This window comes from Oryx dammah, unplaced genomic scaffold (genome assembly GCF_014754425.2).
Source record: "Oryx dammah isolate SB20612 unplaced genomic scaffold, SCBI_Odam_1.1 HiC_scaffold_17, whole genome shotgun sequence".
Lineage (NCBI taxonomy): Eukaryota > Metazoa > Chordata > Mammalia > Artiodactyla > Bovidae > Oryx > Oryx dammah.
Window position 1 is genome coordinate 21,120,900 of NW_024070201.1, and position 19,493 is coordinate 21,140,392.

Consider the following 19,493-nt stretch of genomic DNA (forward strand, 5'->3'; position numbering starts at 1 on the left):
TAATTCAGACAGAATTATCTGAATCAATTAGTAGTATAGTGGTTGCAAAATGGTGGTTTTCTAATTTCATCATTTCTTCTACGTGTATTAGTTGACATTCCACTATCAAGAAAAATTGCCATTTCTCCCCATTTTATACTTATTTAACATTGTAAGAGACAAATTGCTAACATTTGTTGGATCATCAAAAAAGCAAGAGAGTTCCAGAAAAACATCTACTTCTTCTGCTTTACTGACTATGCCAAAGCCTTTGACTGTGTGGATCACAACAAACTGTGGAAAATTCTTAAAGAGATGGGAATACCAGACCACCTGACCTGCCTCCTGAGAAATCAGTATGCAGGTCAAGAAGCAACAGTTAGAACTGAACATGGAACAACAGACTGGTTCCAAATTGGGAAGGAGTACATCAAGGCTGTATATTGTAACCCTGCTTATTTAACTTAACATGCAGAGAAATATGGAAAAATATCAATTATGCAAAATGCCAGACTGGATGAAGCACAAGCTGGAATCAAGATTGCCGGAAAAAATACCAATAACCTCAGATATGCAGATGACACCACCCTTATGGCAGAAAGCAAAGAGGAACTAAAAAGCCTCTTGATAAAAGTGAAAAAGGAGAGTGAAAAAGTTGGCTTAAAACTCAACATTCAGAAAACGAAGATCATGGGATCTGGTCCCATTACTTCATAGGAAATAGATGGGGAAAGAGTGGAAACGGTGTTTATTTATAATAAACAGACTTTGTTTGGGGGGGCTCCAAAATCACTGCAGATGGTGACTGCAGCCATGAAATTAAAAGACACTTGCTCCTTGGAAGAAAAGCTATGACCAACCTAGATAGCATATTCAAAAGCAGAGACATTACTTTGCCAACAAAGGTCCATCTAGTCAAAGCTATGGTTTTTCCAGTAGTCATGTATGGATGCGAGAGTTGGGCTGTGAAGAAAGCTAAGTGCAGAAGAATTGATGCTTTTGAACTGTGGTATTGGAGAAGACTCTTGGACTGCAAGGAGATCCAACCAGTCAATCCTAAAGGAAATCAGTCCTGAATATTCATTGGAAGGACTGATGTTGAAGCTGAAACTCCAATACTTTGGCTTCCTGATGTGAAGAACTGACTCATTGGAAAAGACCTTGATGCTGGGAAAGATTGAAGGCAGGAGAAGAGAACAGCAGAGGATGAGACAGTTGGAGAGCATCACTGACTCAATGAGTTTGAGTAAGCTCTGGGAGTTGGTGATGGACAGAGAAGCTTGGTGTGCTGCAGTCCATGGGGTTGCAAAGAGTCAGGTAGTACTGAGTGACTGAACTGAGCTGAAACACTGTAAGAATAAGTAAGCACCTGTGGATTCTTTTTTAGAATTCATTGTTACAGTCCATTTCGATCAGTAGTCATTCATGATGCTCACATTGTCCCAGATGGGTAAGTGAAGGTAACTTCAAACTGGCTCCTGTTTCCTTTTGACATGTCCGCATTCTTTGAAAATCTTGCTTTCTGGGACAAGACCTTTCAAGTGCATTTTATACTCTCCCTCTCTGTCTGGGAATAAAGCCATTTCTCCAGAGTCTGGTTCCTTTTATTCAAAATATTAAAATAACGCTGTACCTGTTTCCCTGGGTCAGCATATGAAAGATCAGTGTGGTGATTTGCTATCCTAACTTTAGCATTACCAGTGTGACCTTGGCAATTTCCTTCGTTTCCAAGGGGTTGATTCCTCACCTGAAAAGAAACTGGATTAGGTAAGTATTTCTTAAGCTTTTCGCGGTCACCAACACATTTAAAAGCTATATTCCCATCTTCCCAAAGGCAAGCTCAAAGAAGAAGAAAAAAAAAACTGCACACATTTTAGGGGTTTCGAGCCCCAAAGCCCATTTGAGGCTCCAAATCCCTGGATTTGGTGATCTCCAAGGTCTACTTCACCGCTGATACACTGTAAGGGTCCGTGCGGATGTCAGCATGAACTCTAAGAGACGTCAAATTTGGAGGGATTTATATAGAAACAGATGCGGAAAAGATACAAAGAAAGGAGCCTGTGAGCAACGCATTGCTCAGCTAGAGTTCTTCGCCCGTGCCAAATTTAGGAAGAACAGTAGTCATAGGTGAGAGGTTTTGGCGGGAAGGTCCCACGGGTGGGCGGGGAACGCCTGGGCCGGGGAAGGAGATGCCGGGGGCGGGGGAAGGAGACCCAGGCCCGGCCCCAGTCGCTGTAGCCCTCCGCGCCGCCCACCAGGGCTCGCTCTTACCCTTCGGCTGGGTGGCCGAGGAGCGGGGCGGGCCAGGCGGCGACCCCGCCCCGCTCCTCAGCTAGGCGGCCGCGAGCTCGGAAAGCGCCGGAGCCCGGAAGGAACGCGCCGTCCAGGCCCCGCCCACCTGCCCTCCCTCGCGGCCGCTCGTCGCCGACGTCGGCGGGGCTCCGGTCGCCATGGTGACCAATCGAGGCTCGGTCCCGCCCCCGCCCCTCTGTCCCGGCCCCCTGACGTCGGCGCACGTCAGCGGCGGCGCGCGCCTGGCTGGGCCCTGCGGAGCGGGAGGGACGGAGCGCAGGAGAGAGCGGAGCCGCAGTCGCCCGAGCGGAGCCGCGCAGCCCGCCAGCCCGCCAGCCCGCCGGCCAGTCCGCGCTCCAGTCCGCCGTGCCTGGCAGCGGGGCCCAGCATGGTCATGGCGGATGGCCCGAGGCACTTGCAGCGCGGGCCGGTCCGGGTGGGGTTCTACGAAATCGAGGGCACGCTGGGCAAGGGCAACTTCGCCGTGGTGAAGCTGGGGCGACACCGGATCACCAGGACGGAGGTGCGGCCCGGGGCTCGGCGGGAGCGTCCGAGGCGAGGGTTCGGGAGACGAGCTGTTGGCCGAGAGGGGCGGCTGCCGCGGGGGGCCTGGGCAGCTCCGAGAGGCCGGGTCACCGGCTCAGGCGAGAGGGCCTGGGAGTGTGAGGACCCGGGGAGCTCCAGGGGTCGGTGAGCACCACGGGGACCGGGGCCGCGTCGCCCGGACCCGGGTGTCGTCCGATTTGGAGAGCCGGGCCGCCAGGCGCTTTGCCTTCTCTGGGCCACCCCTGGGGGCCCCCTGGAATTTCTCCCAGAGTCTCGCACCCGGGGCCGTGACCTGGTCTGTGGGCCTCCGCTCCGGAGCCCAAGTTCCGCGTCTTCCCGGCTTTCAGCTGGGGGTGGGGTGGGAGGGGAAGTCTCCGCGCTCCTGGGCTGCGCGATGAGAGGCGTCGCCAGCCCGGCCGAGGGGACCGCCTGCGCCCCGACGCCCCGGACGGGGCTTCTTGAGGCTCCGGGGGAACCGCGGCGCCCCCTCCCCGGCCGCTCGAGGAAGGGGGGCCGCCGGGGGCCGGGAATGCCCGGAGCGCCACGGTCCCATCTTCTCTCTGCTCCTGCTGCCAGACAGTATCTCTGACCTGGTGTCAGGCTCGCTGGATCTCGTGCCTGAGGCATTTCCACCTTAGTACTCCAGACAATAGAGCCGGTTGAAATGGTCATCTGGGCATTCGCACAGTTGGTGGGGTTGGTTCGGTCTTTCTTATGCTAGGTGATTTCTTTACCAGGTGTGCGTTCTGGCGTTCCTTAAGCCGCGTCAGATTCTACCTGTCTACTCCAAAAGCCCTCGACTGCTTCCTGACGGGGAAGCCAGCATCTCCCCCCGCCCTCCATCGCACGTTCTCGCGCACCGCACATATTTTCTCGCAAGTCTCTGTTCTTACCTACCCCGCCCCCCCTTCCTTTCAGCGCCTCAAGCTGCTCTCCTCAGGGTCTCTATTTTAAGACGTGCAAATTAAATACTTTAGAAAAACGGTAGAAACAAAACCATTCTTTAGAATAAAACCTTGTGTTTTTGGCGTACTCTACTCTGCCTCATTGTAGTTGTTCTGGAGTTTCATCCTTTCCTTTTTTTTTTTTTCCCTTTCCACTTTTCATCCTATTCAGCCTTTCGCCTTGTTAGTGCGAAGGTACCAGAGTTTGGATATGAAATAACAGGATTCTTTTTCAGAATGCCTGTGTAAGGTGAAGGGCATCGAAAAACTTGAGTGATTTTTGTAGCTGTTGTTCTTAGAAGTTTTGCTTACTGTGAAGAAGTCCGTTTCCAAAAAGAAGGGGCATCTGTCATTGTGTCATCCTCATTTTTCGTCTTGCCCTGCTGATCCTGACTGAGGCAGCCGAATTCCGACCTTTTTTTTTTTTAGCATCAGGGCCAAGGTCACGAATTTTCCTTTCACAAATTTACCAGAGTTAGCAATGTAAGTTTTTAATGTAAATAATGTGACTGTAGTGAGATTACTTAATCTGATCCCAGTATTTTTAAAAACGAAGAAATTGATTCCATTCCTCTAAGGAAACATGGCTTAATGCCATGCTGTTTGCCTTTTAGTTACATGAAAAGAAGACATTTTTAATGTGTATTTTTGTATAAGTACACATTTTTAACGACTCTAAAAACTAAACAGATTTCAGTTAGGAAGAGCTTTTACAAAACTTTTAAACTGTATTGTTTAGTGGTTGAATTCCAAACCCATCAGCTCATATTATTTTTTTCCCATCAGCTCTTATCAGTGTTAGTTGAAAGATTTGTCAGCTGTTACTTATTAGTATATAGTATATATTAGTATATAGTATCTATTTAAGAATTACTTAAGTAGAGCTGTGAGTGACTGACACTTTCTTGAGGTGGTCATCTCAAACCGTGTTACTTTTAAACTGATCTCTCTTGTAGAGCTAGGGGGCAGTGTGGAGTAGTATGGTTTGGCTATCAGTGAGATCAAGGCATTTGTAATTAAAGGCACAGGTCAGATCAAGAAAGTGCACTCAGATCCTGAACTGTGTGCATTGTTTACATTTGTAAAATCATTTCAGGTAAAAGCTAACTTTCTAGTACATAGAACCTGTTTACTGTTGCTTTTTCTAAAGAAAGTGTTCTTAACATATAAAAAGAAAAAGTGTGAAGTTTAAGATGGGTGAGTATGAGTGTGGTAATTTGGTGTAACTGGAAGTATTACAGATAAGAGGAGTGAGGGAAACAGCAAGGCATTAATGAAGAGAAAAGTTCCTGTAAATCTCAAGTCTTATTAAGTTGCTCTGTGAACTTTTGTGGTAATTTGTCTTAAGAATTATTTAGCACAGATACAGTTGTTCCTTACTGTAGTGTGCTATTTGTTAATGAGGATTTTTAAAGCAGTATTTGTTGTTTTTATTCACTGAATGTGTATCTTTGGTAAGCACAACAACTTCCTCAGATATTATAAGTAATATGGCTAGTAGAAACTTTAAAGTGTTATTTAACATCATTTGAGCATCTCATTGCTAAACATACTAATTACAGCAAACAATTAATATGGCATAAAGAACAATATTGGCAAAATATCATGATTATACTTACTGCTTATAAAAGTTTATTCAATATAGTATGCACTAGCATCAATGTAAGTTTGTGTGTTTAAAACGTAGAGGTCTTTTTTCCGAAGTTTGAACATCAGGCAAGCTATAGGGTTTAGTTTAAATATTTAAGTAATGAGCATTTGGGCCCCCCTTTTTTTAAAATTGACTTTTCTCCATCTCTTGTTTTGTATCTCCAAAATGATGTATTTTTGCAGAGCTTGGGAGATCCAAGACTGTTTGCTTTTTTAGGTGGAAAAAAAAAACCAGTTGTCAAGAGAGATCTTCATTTCAGTCTAATCTATCAAATAGCTTAATATTGTTTAAGAAATACAATTGCATAACCATCTGAAGCAGTGTTCTCATGTTAGATCTCTGTGTAAATTTTACACACAAAAGGGAAGACAGGTGGTGGCAGAACCCAGCTTCTTAGTATAATACTTCATAAAAGCTTTGTAGTATTTGTGATTTATGAATTAGAGTAGCTAATTTTATAAAATTAGCATAATGGAAAAGAATAGTAGCATTTAGACTATTAAACTATTTTAGGCAGTCATGGTTGCTAGTTTGCTATGCTTTGAGTGTCCTTGAGAAGTGTATTTTATTAATACTGCACTAGTAAAGAACTTTTTCCTTCTAACTAAGCGTATGACTAGTTTTTTGTTGTGTTTTATTGTCCATCAAGTAAGATTTCAGAAAAGTCATTTGTGCCCTTAAATGTTTTTGTCTCTTACTGTTAAATAAATATAGTCTTACTGTAGAAAATGTAAAGAATATAGTGCACAAAAAAGTACATGTGTAATTCCTCTCTCAATAGAAATAAATCATTAACATTATGGCAAATTTCCCTCTAGTCTTTCTTTAATGCTTTTTTTCCACAGATGACATCACATGGTAGATACACTTATATAAACCGTATCCTTTTTTCCGCTTATCATTATAGCCTCAACATTTTGCTTCTTGTATATAACTTTATTAAACATCTTAACATTTTACTTATTTATTTATTTTTGGCTGTGCTGGGTCTTCATTGCTGCACAGGCTTTCTCGATTTGCAGGGAGCAGGGGCTACTGTCTAGTTGCAGTGTGTGGGCTTCTCACTGTGGCGCTTCCCTTACTGCGGAGCACAGGTTCCAGGGTTCGGGGGCTTCAGTAGTTGCCGCAAGTGTAGTCAGTAGTTGCAATTCCCAGGCTCTGTATAGCACAGGCTCCACAGTTGTTGAACCCCAGCTCAGTTGCTCTGCGGCATGAGGGATCTGGGATCAAGGATTGAACCCATGTCTTCTTCATTGGCAGATGGATTCTTTATCACTGAGCCACCAGGGAAGTCTCTTAAACATTTTTAATAGCTGCATAGTGTTCTTCCTTGTAGATGAATCCTGTTTTACTTAACAGTTTTCTTATTCACCATTATACAGGTTCAAGTTTTCATTTACAAGAAATAATTTGCAGTGTATTTTTATGTATATAACTCTGTATCTGCATTCTCAGTTATTTTAGGAAGGAGTGATTGGAGGTAAATTCTTAGAAGGGAAATTACTAAGTGAGAAGGCATTATTTTTACATTAAAAAATAATGTATTTCTGTTATCAAATCTATCATGTTTATTATTGAACATTTTAAGAAGTGTAGCTAAATAAAATGAATTAACCATAATATTACCACCCAAAGATAACCATCATTAGTTATTTTCAGACCATTTCTGTAATAGGTAATTGTTTTCCTCAATACCATACCTCTTGTTTTGCTTGGCTAAAGAGCCTCTAAATGTTTGGTCCATGGGCTCTTATATTTCATACAGGTTCTGAAAATTAGTTTATTGAAATGGCATGCAGGTGTTACTTATCTAAAAAATCTGGAATATAAAAGTGATAGCAAGGACATTGGAAAGCTATTTTTTTTTTCACTGAAAACAATTCTTTGTGAGCTCGGGGGTTTTTATATTTAGGCATAATTTGTAAACTAAGTACTGCCTTAAAATGTAAGTATTTTTAAAGCTTTCCAAATAGTTAAAGTACAAAATTGCATTTTTAGAGCAAAGGTAGAAACAAGAGAAGAGCATATTACTCCCTGATTATGGAATTTCTTGAAGAGGATAACTCAATTTTTTAAATACATTTGAGTTTTATATTTTACTTTAAAATTTTAAGTCTCCTCTCTGTAATCTTGATATTATTAATCTTGTTCTGTGAAATATTCCAGATGTCAAGAAGCAACTATACTATGTTCAACAGAGGAATTGTTACCAAATAACTTAATCACTAATATTTGTAACTAAGTCTATGTATGATCTTTAATTGTGTGTTGAAATAAAAATTAGATTTTTCATGGAACATATATGTTTTGCTTGAAATTGTTCTCTAGTTTCTTGGCACCCAGACAAGTAAAAATTGCCAAGTTTATTCTGCAAAATATTGTTCAAAATGATCTGTTCTTTGAGGGCGGGGGGGAACAAATGTGGAAAATAAGTTGTATAAATGTTCATATTCTGTAGAAATGCTTACCAGAGTTTAATGCATTCTGCTTTTAATTCCACTGGGAAATTCTGTCTCAGGCAATTAAGAAAACATTTATTTGGAAATAACTGAAACTGGCTTTGATTCCTGGATTCACATGATGATATTTGATTCATGGCCAATGCTGATGGCAAATTCACTTCCTTGGAACCAAATGGGTTCCAGAAATTCATTAAGATTTCTTTCTTCTTTAATGTGCCTCTTCTACCTTCCACCTCCATATATTTGAAATATGTTATTTAGGTAAAAGTTCTTTATACAGGACATTTGTGGACAATGCTTTCCCACCCTTTAAAGAGAAATAGCCCATATATCCAGTTTGAGATAATTACAAGAATGAAAGACAGTTACATTCGGGAATTTCATCAGAAACTTTTCATTTTAAAAATACTTTAAACAGGTTAAGAGATGAATCTTGGATGAATTAAACTGAAAATTGATGGTAAAATTTGTTTTTTCTTTTTCAAAGTAAACATAGTATTTGTGTGTGTTTCCCCAATTACAAAATATATGCATGTTCTTTGTAGACATTGTCAAAAAACTTGAAGAAGAAAATAAAAACATTCTTATTTTAATTCCACCATCCAGACCGAGAGACAGCCACTTAATATTTGGTTCCTATCCTCTTAGCTGTTCACACATATTTTATATGTATGTAATAAAATTGATGTCACCTATACATAAAATCTGTGTTTTTTACTTAGTATGTTTGTTAACATTTCCCCAAGTTTACAGAAAAAATGTCTAAAGCATGGTTAAATAGTATGCTTGAATTTGACCGTCTATATTTTATTTTAATAAATTCCTGATATTGAACATTTAGATCATTTCTCTCTCTTGCTGTTTCTCTTTCTAAAATAGTATTTCAGAGAATAATCATGTTCTATACATCTTTGTGTATCTATCTGATTATTTCCTTAGAATAATCCCATAGCAGTGGAATTCCTGGGTCAAGGAGTATGTGTTTATTACAAGTCAAATTTTAAATTGGGAAAAAAGTTAAATTCATTTATTCTTAAAGGGTAACTGGAGAACTCCATTTGCTACTGACTTTTACTGAAGCGACTTAGCAGTTAGCAGTTTACTGTTTTCAGAAACCATTTCCTTGCAGACCACTCAATCACAGTCACTATTCAATCAAATGATAGGCTGGTATGTTCAGATTCTACCTGTGATTTGATGTGTGAGCTTGAAAAGTGTGTTTATGTTTTAATTTCAAAGGTCTCACTATATGTTAAGGATTTTGCTACTTGGTGTTTCAGAAGGACAATGTATAATTAATGTATTAGTAGTAAATAACACTGAAGCAGATGTTACCTGAGACGGCAAACATTTATTAATGCCTTCTGATTTTTCATTAGAAGAATAACTTTATTGTATAACTTCTTTGTAAAGTCCCCCCAAACCAGTTTTGTGTGTGGTTTCTTTAAGTGCAAGAAATTAATACATCTTTTATGAGAAGTGAAATAATTTTTTAAAAGTATCAGAAAGTGAACTCTTACCATTAAATTACATTTTGAAAAATGAAAAGAATCCCTTTTATTCATCAGCTGAACACCATTTCATTTCTGATCTTATATTTAATCCTTTGTCTTCTTGCAAATTTGCATTTTACATGTTTTTTTAACTTAATCTTGTTGGAAACATTTTTATTCATAATTAAGATTTAAATCTTATTAAATAATATAGCCATTTATAGAGAACTTAGAAAACAAGAAAATGAAAATGACCAATATTTCACAGATGGAGAAGTTAGCCTGTATAATAAATATAACTATTTCACTTTTCATTTTTTCTAATTAGAAAAGTAATTCATGCTCATTGAAGAAAACTTGCACTGAAAAGTAAATCAGGAAAATAAAATCATGATTTTTCACCCACTGATAACATTTTCACCATATTTATATCTAGTTTTTATTGGTCTTTTTCTATGTATACTTTGTGTTGAAACTGCACTGATATTCTCATTTTTTATTTAATATTTTAGTCTCATCATTTTTCATATTGTTAAAAGGAACTATTTTAAAAGCCATGTAATAGTCATAATATACCATAAGTCATGTAATGATTTCCCAATTATTGTTTTCTGTTTCTTACATTATAAAAAATATTTTTGAATATATTGACACATAAATCTTGATCATCATTTCAGATTATTTCCTGCAAATAATTTCTAAATGGGATGGATGATTTTTAAGGTTCTTGGTAAAGACTGCCAGATTACCTTCCAGAAAAATTATAACCAATTTTATATTCCTACTAGCAATATATATATGTGTGTGTGTATATATATATATATATATATAGCCATCTCATTGAACTTCAGCTCACAAGGGTGCTCACTTTTTCATCTTTATGAAGAAGTGAAAAATATTTTTTGAGATTTTGTTGACATGTCACATTATGTTAGGTATATATACATTTTCCTATTTATGAGATTGAATATCCAGTATTGCTGTTTTACATGAGATTTAGTTGATAGTAATTATCCTAGTTTCCAGAGTTATATAGAAAACTTTCCTTTTGTATCCCAACAGAAGCAATACTAATTTTTTTATTGCAGTATAAATTCATTGAAGGTTTTTTTAAAAAGATATTTCATGCATAATTAAGAATTAGTGCTCAGTTGCTCAGTCATGTCCAGCTCTATGCGACCCCATGTTCTATAGCCCACCAGGCTCCTCAGTCATTTCCTACCCTTTCTGACCCCATGAACTGCAGCATACCAAGCTTCCCCGTCCTTCACTATCTCCCAGAGTTTGCTCAAACTCATGTCCATTGAGTTGATGATACCATCCAAACATCTCATCCTCTGTCACCTGCTTCTCCTGCCCTCAATCTTCCCCAGCATTGGGGTCTTTTCCAAAGAATACTAGAGTGGTTGCCATTTCTTTCTTCAAGGGATCTTCCTGACCCAAGGATCGAATCTGTGTCTCCTGCATTGCAGGCAGATTCTTTACTGCTGAGCCACTGGGGAGGCCCTAGTTTAGATGAGCAACAACAAAGAAAAGATACTTTGATTTTTAGAGTTCCTTGCATGACTTTGTTGTGACCATGCAGATTTTGTCCTTGGTACTATGGAACTAAGTAGAGAAGGGATGCAGAGAGGAAGTTCCCAGAAATCTAAGTTCATAGCTACCTTTAAAATGAACTGCTACTGCTGCTGCTGCTAAGTCACCTCAGTCATGTCCGACTCTGTGCGACCCCATGGACAGCAGCCCACCAGCCTCCCCTGTTCCTGGGATTCTCCAGGCAAGAACACTGGAGTGGGTTGCCATTGTCTTCTCCAATGCATGAAAGTGAAAAGTGAAAGTGAAGTCGCTCAGTCGTGTCTGACTCTTAGAGACCCCATGGACTGCAGCCCACCAGGCTCCTCCATCTATGGGATTTTCCAGGCAAGAGTACTGGACTAGTGGAGCACAACTCTTTTGTAAATTCGTCATACAACATTGGGGAAATCCCCAAATGCAGATTTTTTTTGTTTGTTTGTTCATAAAATTTGTTTTCCAAAATGTCTTCCCCCTTTTCTCATAGACCTATTAAGTTCTCTGAGGGTAGGAATCATATCTTGTTCATTTTTGTATCCTAGGCATAATTCCAGGTATACAGCAGGTGCTTAATAAATGTGTGACTAATATGCTCAATGAATAGTGAAAAGATGGAACTTGAAGTTAGAAGGCCTGTGACTTTTTCCCCCCATTAATTCACTTGAGCTTTAAGACCTTTATAGATTATGTAGTATCTTTTCAACCTCAGTTTCATCAACTCATCAGTGTACTGCTTGTTCCATTTACTTCAAAAAATTGAGAAATAAATGAAATAAAATTTATCTTATCTCTTAAGGTTCCAAAAGAGTGTCAAAGAGGAGATATCTTTTTGGTAATACTTTAATTGTTATTTAGTATTTAAACTTTTTCTTGAACATTAAATATGATGCTCAAGATGTTATATAGAATAAATTTCTTAATGACAGTAATCATGCTAAACTTTTAAAAACATTATTCCTTTCTATTTATTATTCTTTTTCTATTTAGTAGATATTTATGACCCATTTCATTATAAAAGTTTTTTGTTTGGGAGGGACTACTGATCTCTAGATGCACTCCAAAAATTGTAGGGCAAGAAATTTTCTTCAAAATATGCATGTCTGTAAACCTCCATCTTACCTTCCTAAGGAATATTGAGAATATTAAAATACACACTTACCCTTTTATCTGACAGCTTTTACCCAAAGTTACCCAGAATAACTGATAATTCTGTATTCTGTCATACTTTGAATTAGGTGAAGGGGGTCCAGTAATGTTCCTAATAGTGAGTACAGTATTAATCAGTCACTCATCTAGCAGTCTTACTTTCTAGAATATTTTGATCATGGGAATAAATAAAATACCACCAAACATAATGCTGCTGCTGCTGCTAAGTCGCTTCAGTCGTGTCCAGCACTGTGCGACCCCATAAATGGCAGCCCACCAGGCTCTGCTCTCCCTGGGATTCTCCAGGCAAGAACACTGGAGTGGGTTGCCATTTCCTTCTCCAATGCATGAAAGTGAAAAGTAAAAGTGAAGTCACTCAGTCGTATCTGACTCTTAGTGACCCCATGGACTGCAGCCTGCCAGGCTCCTCTGTCCATGGGATTTTCCAGGCAAGAGTACTGGAGTGGGTTGTCATTGCTTTCTCCACCAAACATAGTGAAACTGTCACAAAACCTGCAAACTTTACTGCCTAAAGAAGGAGCTACCACCTTTCTTCTTAGGCAATAAATTTAATTTTACCCATTATATTTAATAATCTGACTTCCCTTGGGAAGCTTGAGTTCTATGAGTTATAGTTAATTCAAATTAGGCAACAAGCTATGGACAGCAAAATAGAAATAGAGAACGGTAAGAAATAAATGTTATAGTAGGACTTTAACAGCACTGGACAGAGAGCTGTAAGGGAAGAAGAAAGAATTAATTGTATTAACAGGAGTCTAAGGGAATTAAAAACCAAGATAATCACAATGATCACTCACCTAGAGCCAGACATCCTGGATATTAAGTCAAGTGGGCCTTAGAAAGCATCACTATGAACAAAGCTAGTGGAGGTGATGGAATTCCAGTTGAGCTATTTCAAATCCTGAAAGATGATGCTGTGAAAGTGCTGCCCTCAATATGCCAGCAAATTTGGAAAACTCAGCAGTGGCCACAGGACTGGAAAAGGTCAGTTTTCATTCCAATCCCAAAGAAAGGCAATGCCAAAGAAGGCTCAAACTACCACACAATTGCACTCATCTCACACGCTAGTAAAGTAATGCTCAAAATTCTCGAAACCAGGCTTCAGCAATATGTGAACCATGAACTTCCAGATGCTCAGGCTGGTTTTAGAAAAGGCAGAGGAACCAGAGATCAAATTGCCAACATCCACTGGATCATGGAAAAAGCAAGAGAGTTCCAGAAACACATCTATTTCTGCTTTATTGACTATGCCAAAGCCTTTGAGTGTGTTGCTGCTGCTAAGTCGCTTCAGTCGTGTCCAACTCTGTGCGACGCTATAGACGGCAGCCCACCAGGCTCCTCCGTCCCTGGGATTCTCCAGGCAAGAACACTGGAGTGGGTTTCCATGTCCTTCTGCAATGCATGAAAGTGAAGAGTGAAAGTGAAGTCGCTCAGTCGTGTCCGACTCCTAGCGACCCCATGGACTGCAGCCTATCAGGCTCCTTCACCCATGGGATTTTCCAGGCAAGAGTACTGGAGTGGGTCGCCATTGCCTTCTCCCTTTGACTGTGTAGATCACAATAAACTGGAAAATTCTGAAAGAGATGGGAATACCAGACCACCTGATCTGCCTCTTGAGAAACCTGTATGCAGATCAGGAAGCAACAGTTAGAACTGGACGTGGAGCAACAGACTGGTTCCAAATAGGAAAAGGAGTATGTCAAGGCTGTATATTGTCACCGTGCTTATTTAGCTTCTATGCAGAGTACATCATGAAAAACGCTGGGCTGGAAGAAGCACAAGCTGGAATCAAGATTGCCGGGAGGAATATCAATAAATATCAATATTGATATTGATTAATATCAATATGCAGATGACACCACCCTATGGCAGAAAATGAAGAGGAACTAAAAAGCCTCTTGATGAAAGTGAAAGAGGAGAGTGAAAAAATTGGCTTAAAGCTCAGCATTTAGAAAACGAAGATCATAGCATCTGGTCTCATCACTTCATGGGAAATAGATGGGGAAACAGTTTCAGACTTTATTTTTCTGAGCTCCAAAATCACTGCAGATGGTGATTGCAGCCATGAAATTAAAAGATGCTTACTCCTTGGAAGAAAAGTGATGACCAACCTAGATAGCATATTCAAAAGCAGAGACATTACTTTGCCAACTAAGGTCCATCTAGTCAAGGCTATGGTTTTTCCAGTGATCATGTATGGATGTGAGAGTTGGACTCTGAAGAAGGCTGAGCGCTGAAGAATTGATGCTTTTGAACTGTGGTGTTGGAGAAGACTCTTGCGAGTCCCTTGGACTGCAAGGAGATCCAATCAGTCCATTCTGAAGGAGATCAGCCCTGGGTGTTCTTTGGAAGGAATGATGCTAAAGCTGAAACTCTAGTACTTTGGCCACCTCATGCGAAGAGTTGACTCATTGGAAAAGACTCTGATGCTGGGAGGGATTGAGGGCAGGAGGAGAAGGGATCGACTGAGGATGAGATGGCTGGATGGCATCACCAACTCAATGGAATGAGTTTGGGTGAACTCCAGGAGTTGGTGATGGACAGGGAGGCCTGGCGTGCTGCGATTCATGGGGTCAGAAAGAGTCGGACACGACTAAGCGACTGAGCTGAACTGAACTGGACTGTAGCCTACCAGGCTCCTCTGTCCATGGGATTTTCCAGGCAAGAATACTGGAGTGGGTTGCCATTTCCTTCTCCAGGAGATCTTCCTGACCCAGGAGTTGAACCTGGGTCTCCTGCCTTGTGGGCAGACACTTTACTGTCTGAGTTACCAAGGAATCAGCCTGGTGAATTCAAATCAGTGAATTGACAAGTTGAGTCCAATTATCTTGGTTACTTTTTAGGAGTATTGAACTATAAATGTTATGGCAATAAAATTAGTGTTGTGCTGTGTCACTTCAGTCGTGTGCAACTCTGTGTGATTCTCTGGACTGTAGCCCACCGAGCTTCTCTGCCCTTGGGATTCTCCAGGCAAGAATACTGGAGTGGGTTGCCATACCCTCCTCCAGGGAATCTTGCTGACCCAGGGGTTGAACCCACAGCTCTTATGTCTCCTGCATTGGCAGGCAGGTTCTTTACCACTAGTGCCACCTGGGAAACCAGCAATACAAGAATTGATACTAAAAATTATTCTGAAACAACAACATAAAACCTGAATTATGTTCAGAATGCTTTTGGGTAGAATGTGAAGTACATTTCAGAATTTCTTCAGAACTTACTATAATTAAGTTTGGGTGGTTCCCAATTATCTGAAAGTTTTATTTAAGTCACAATGATTTATTTCCTAACTAAATGCCTACTGAATTTTAAAAAAATAAACTATTTTTGGTTCCATGAAAAAAATCGCACAGTTGTTGTTTTATGACTGCCTAGTTATTCACCTTCAGATGCATCGCCTTCAAATTATTGTCTAGCTATGACAAGAAGAGGCCATGTTTTTTGAAAATCAGATTCCTTTAAGTAAAAATTTCATATAATTACTAACATTTGAAGTTTTGCACTTGATTTTTAAAACAAAATTTAATCCAGTTGGCATTTTTCAAGTAGTTGTATTTTAATTATTTATACTTAGTTTTTTTGTTTGTTTTTTTTTTTTTCCAGAAAAGTAAGTCTGTATGCTTTGGAACCTGTCCTTTGCTTTTCTAGACAAATTGTATTTCAGTTATCATAGAAACTATCTTCTATTTGGTTGATGATTTGTTTATAGGTACTTTGCAATGAGAGGACAACTTGTTGAAATTGCTGAGACTTTATTTCTTCAGTTTTTAAATGGAGTAAGGAGTTAACAGTTGCAGCAAAAGAGAATTATGTTTTATTAAAGTAAAACTTTAAAGGGTTATTATTCTTCATAACACATTAAAATAAAGCTTTAAAGGGTTATTCATCATACCACATTAAAAACACTCCCAAACAAAATCTGCCACAGCACCTTATACATGGCAGATGTTTGAGACATAATAAGATGCATGAATGAGCATTGAATTTAAGCTAGTTATCATCATTGTCATGCGGACCTACGTACTGGTAGAGTCTTAGATGTCATTTTTTAAAAATTTATAACTGGAAAATGTTAACCATTTTATACTAATTGTATTTATTTGTGTCTGGGATGCAGGTGGCGATAAAAATAATAGATAAATCTCAGCTGGATGAAGTGAACCTTGAGAAAATCTACCGAGAAGTCAAAATAATGAAACTGTTAGACCACCCTCACATAATCAAACTTTATCAGGTATGACTTAACTTTATACTTCTCCATGCTTCTCACATTCAGTACTCTATTTTACATCATCATTTTTCTCTATAATTATATGCTTTTATTAATATGAATGCTTCCATTTCTCTATATTTAAAAATTAAGAAATAAAAACTATTACCAGCTTAACTTTAAGTTGTTTCTCAGACTGTAAGTTATTTACTTTCAAAGTTTGTATTTGTGCATTTATGATAATCTGCTTAAACCTGCTGGGTTTTGGTGGTGGGTGGTTTAATGGATACAACAGTTTTGCTTATTTAAAAAATAATGCTGTTTATGTTATATAAACTACAAAGGCTAAATAGACTATTACTTTAGTGACATACATTATAATGCCTAAAGTCAAGTCTTTATTTAAGGGAGGGTTCTTTTATCAGGTAAAGCAAATCGTTCATTAAAAAAAAAACAACCTTATTAAGGTATAATTTTCATAAAATAAACTGTATGAGTTTCAAGTGTAAGCTATGTTTTTTAAAAAGATTTTTCTCAGATTTCTAAAGAGTAATTTATGTTTAAGAATGGTAATGTACCCCCCCCAAAAAAAAGAATGGTAATATAATACAAAATGTTTTATATTTCTGTTCATTAATATTTAGAATTTTTATATTAGAAAACTATTTTTAAGCTAAAATGTTATAGTGTGCTTGCTAGTCTATGACTTTGCTCTCCAAAGTGCAGTGTGTGACCTTAGAGATGTGCTGTGCTCAGCCTATACTTGCTGTGGGAGCTGATTGTCAAATTTTCAGAAGTTTTGTGAGTCAGTTAACATGCTAATAGCTCAAAATCAGTGATGGTAGGAGTATTTTTACACTGCAGAAATTGGTTTAAAAGTCAGAGCCTTTTTCTCCCTCAGTGAGCTGGAGCTAGCATGCTTTTGTATGCATGCATGCTAAGTCACTTCAGTCACGTCTGACTCTGTGTGACCCTATGGGCTGTAGCCCGCCAGACTCCCCTGTCCGTGGGATTCTCCAGGCAAGAATACTGGAGTGGGTTGCCGTGCCCTCATCCAGGGGGTCTTTCTGACCCAGGGATGGAACCCATGTCTCTTCCATTTGCATTGGCAGGCATGTTCTTTACCACTAGTGCCCCCTGGGAAGTCCAGAGCACTACTCTGTACACTCACACTGGTTAGCACAAGTGTCCCTCGGGATATAGTAAAAGAAAATTAGAACTTCCAATTCTGTTTATCTTTTTTGTTTATCTTCTTGTGTTCATTTTATAATGTATGTATTTATAAAATGGCACAAGTATACAGTTTGTGTCTCTGCATGCATATATTCATAAATACATCTACATATGTGTGTATGTATACATTTACATGTATACATACATATTTGGCTTTATTGAGAGAGATTTTTAGTTTAAACCTTGTGGAGACTGTTGGAGAGCATTTCCGTTAGCTGAGAATGAGAGACTATGGTGTATGTGCCACTCAAAACAGTTGCTAAGGTTCTAAAACTGCGGAGGGCCTCTTAGATCAAATTTATATCAGAGTACTTCTCCCTTTAAGCTTTTTTTTTCCCCTAAAGAGGATGCTTGTAATAAACTAATCATGTGCTTAGAAGTCTGATGAACCATAGCCCAAACTGAGGTTAAAACTACCATGATTCTTCAACTATACTTCAATTAATAAACAAAGCAAACAAACCAAAAGCTGCCATGATTCACAGGACAATTCTGTGCTTATTTGAACTCCAGTAATCAGTTACATTGGCTTACTGTTTGACTTGTTTAGACCCAAATTGTAGGTAGCCCTTAGTTTTCTAGCATGTTTTAGAACAGTCTTAAATCCGAATGTTAGAGCAAAATTGGTTTTTAGCCTTTCAGTAGATAGTAGTTAAATATTACATTTACTAGCATGTGCCAGTATGTATGTTCCTTTCTAGATTTAGAAAAACTAAGTTAAATAAAAATGTATTGCAGTGGAACTGTGGAAGAAGATTTTGAACAATGTTTTAAAATAACAGTACTTTGGGAAAATGTAGTAAGAGGATTACCACATTGTGACAGATTAGCTAGGTTACAGGCCAGATTAACAGCTCTATTCGTTTCTTAATCAGAATCTACCATATAACACAGATAGAAAAGTCAGTGAGGAGGTTAAAAAGTTGTTCTTCAAAACTCCTATTACCTATATCAGTATTTTTCAAACTTGAATAAGAATGGTAGTCCCCTGAAGGTGTGGTGAAAGTGTAAATCTGTGTCAGTATGTCTGGCGTGGGGTCTGAGAGTTTGCGCTTCTACCAGGCGTCTGGGGCAGTGCTGCTGCTGCTGGTTGTAAACCACGTTGGGAAGATGCACAATCTAGAGTTTTCGCAAAAGTATTAGGATAAGGATATTGTCAGTCTTATAAACGTCACCAGCTTCTGAATCGTCCATAACTTGACACTTTTATTAGTTGTTTTAATTTAGGTAATTCCATAGAGGGCTTGCCTGGTGGCTCAGTAGTAAAGATTCCACCTGCCAATGCAGGAGACACAGGCTCAGTCTGTGGGTCAGGAAGATCCCCTGGATAAGGAAATGGCAACCCATTCCATTATTCTTACCTGGAAAACCCTATGGACAGAGTAGCCTGGCAAGCTACGGTTCATGGAGTTGCAAAGTTGGACATGATTTAGTGACTAAACAACAATTTCACAGAATGTTGTAGTAAATAGCAATCTTTTCCTGTCAAACTAATATGGAATTACTTACCAATAGGTAATGGAGACCAAAAGCATGTTGTACCTTGTGACAGAATATGCCAAAAATGGAGAAATTTTTGGTAAGCACATTTCTTTCAATATTTTAATTTGAAAAATGTCAGTAAGCTTTTTGAATAGAGTATTTTCTATTAATTCTCCTGCTTGCTTAAAAGTTGCTAATGTGAATTAGAAATTTTAAAGTATTATATTATAATAAAATATACAGTAAGCTAAAAATATAGAATATAATTTGTTCTCTTATATTTATGATATTAAAGCTATTGCTTAATTCTCTCATCTGTGTTGAAGAGATTGGAAAATCAAAGTTGAGGGAAACTTTCAGTCATACTGCAAAGGAGATTCTTTTAATCTTCCTTTTTACTTTCTTTACAGGGTAAAAGATAAGTCAACAAATATTTATTGAGCTTGTACTATGTCTCAGACATTG

At 39.0% G+C, this 19,493-nt stretch overlaps 1 protein-coding gene across 3 annotated transcripts in view; it reads left to right on the forward strand.

The window, feature by feature from the left end:
- Positions 1-2,516: 2,516 nt before the first annotated feature.
- The window catches only part of SIK2 (salt inducible kinase 2), a 127,380-nt gene continuing 110,403 nt past the window's right edge, over positions 2,517-19,493 (forward strand). For all 3 annotated transcript variants that reach the window (XM_040257938.1, XM_040257937.1, XM_040257936.1), the window contains exons 1-3: positions 2,517-2,794; positions 16,221-16,337; positions 19,062-19,125. In XM_040257938.1, coding sequence (XP_040113872.1) covers positions 2,660-2,794; positions 16,221-16,337; positions 19,062-19,125 — 316 coding nt within the window. In that variant the 5' untranslated portion in view covers positions 2,517-2,659. The remainder of the gene's footprint in view (positions 2,795-16,220; positions 16,338-19,061; positions 19,126-19,493) is intronic.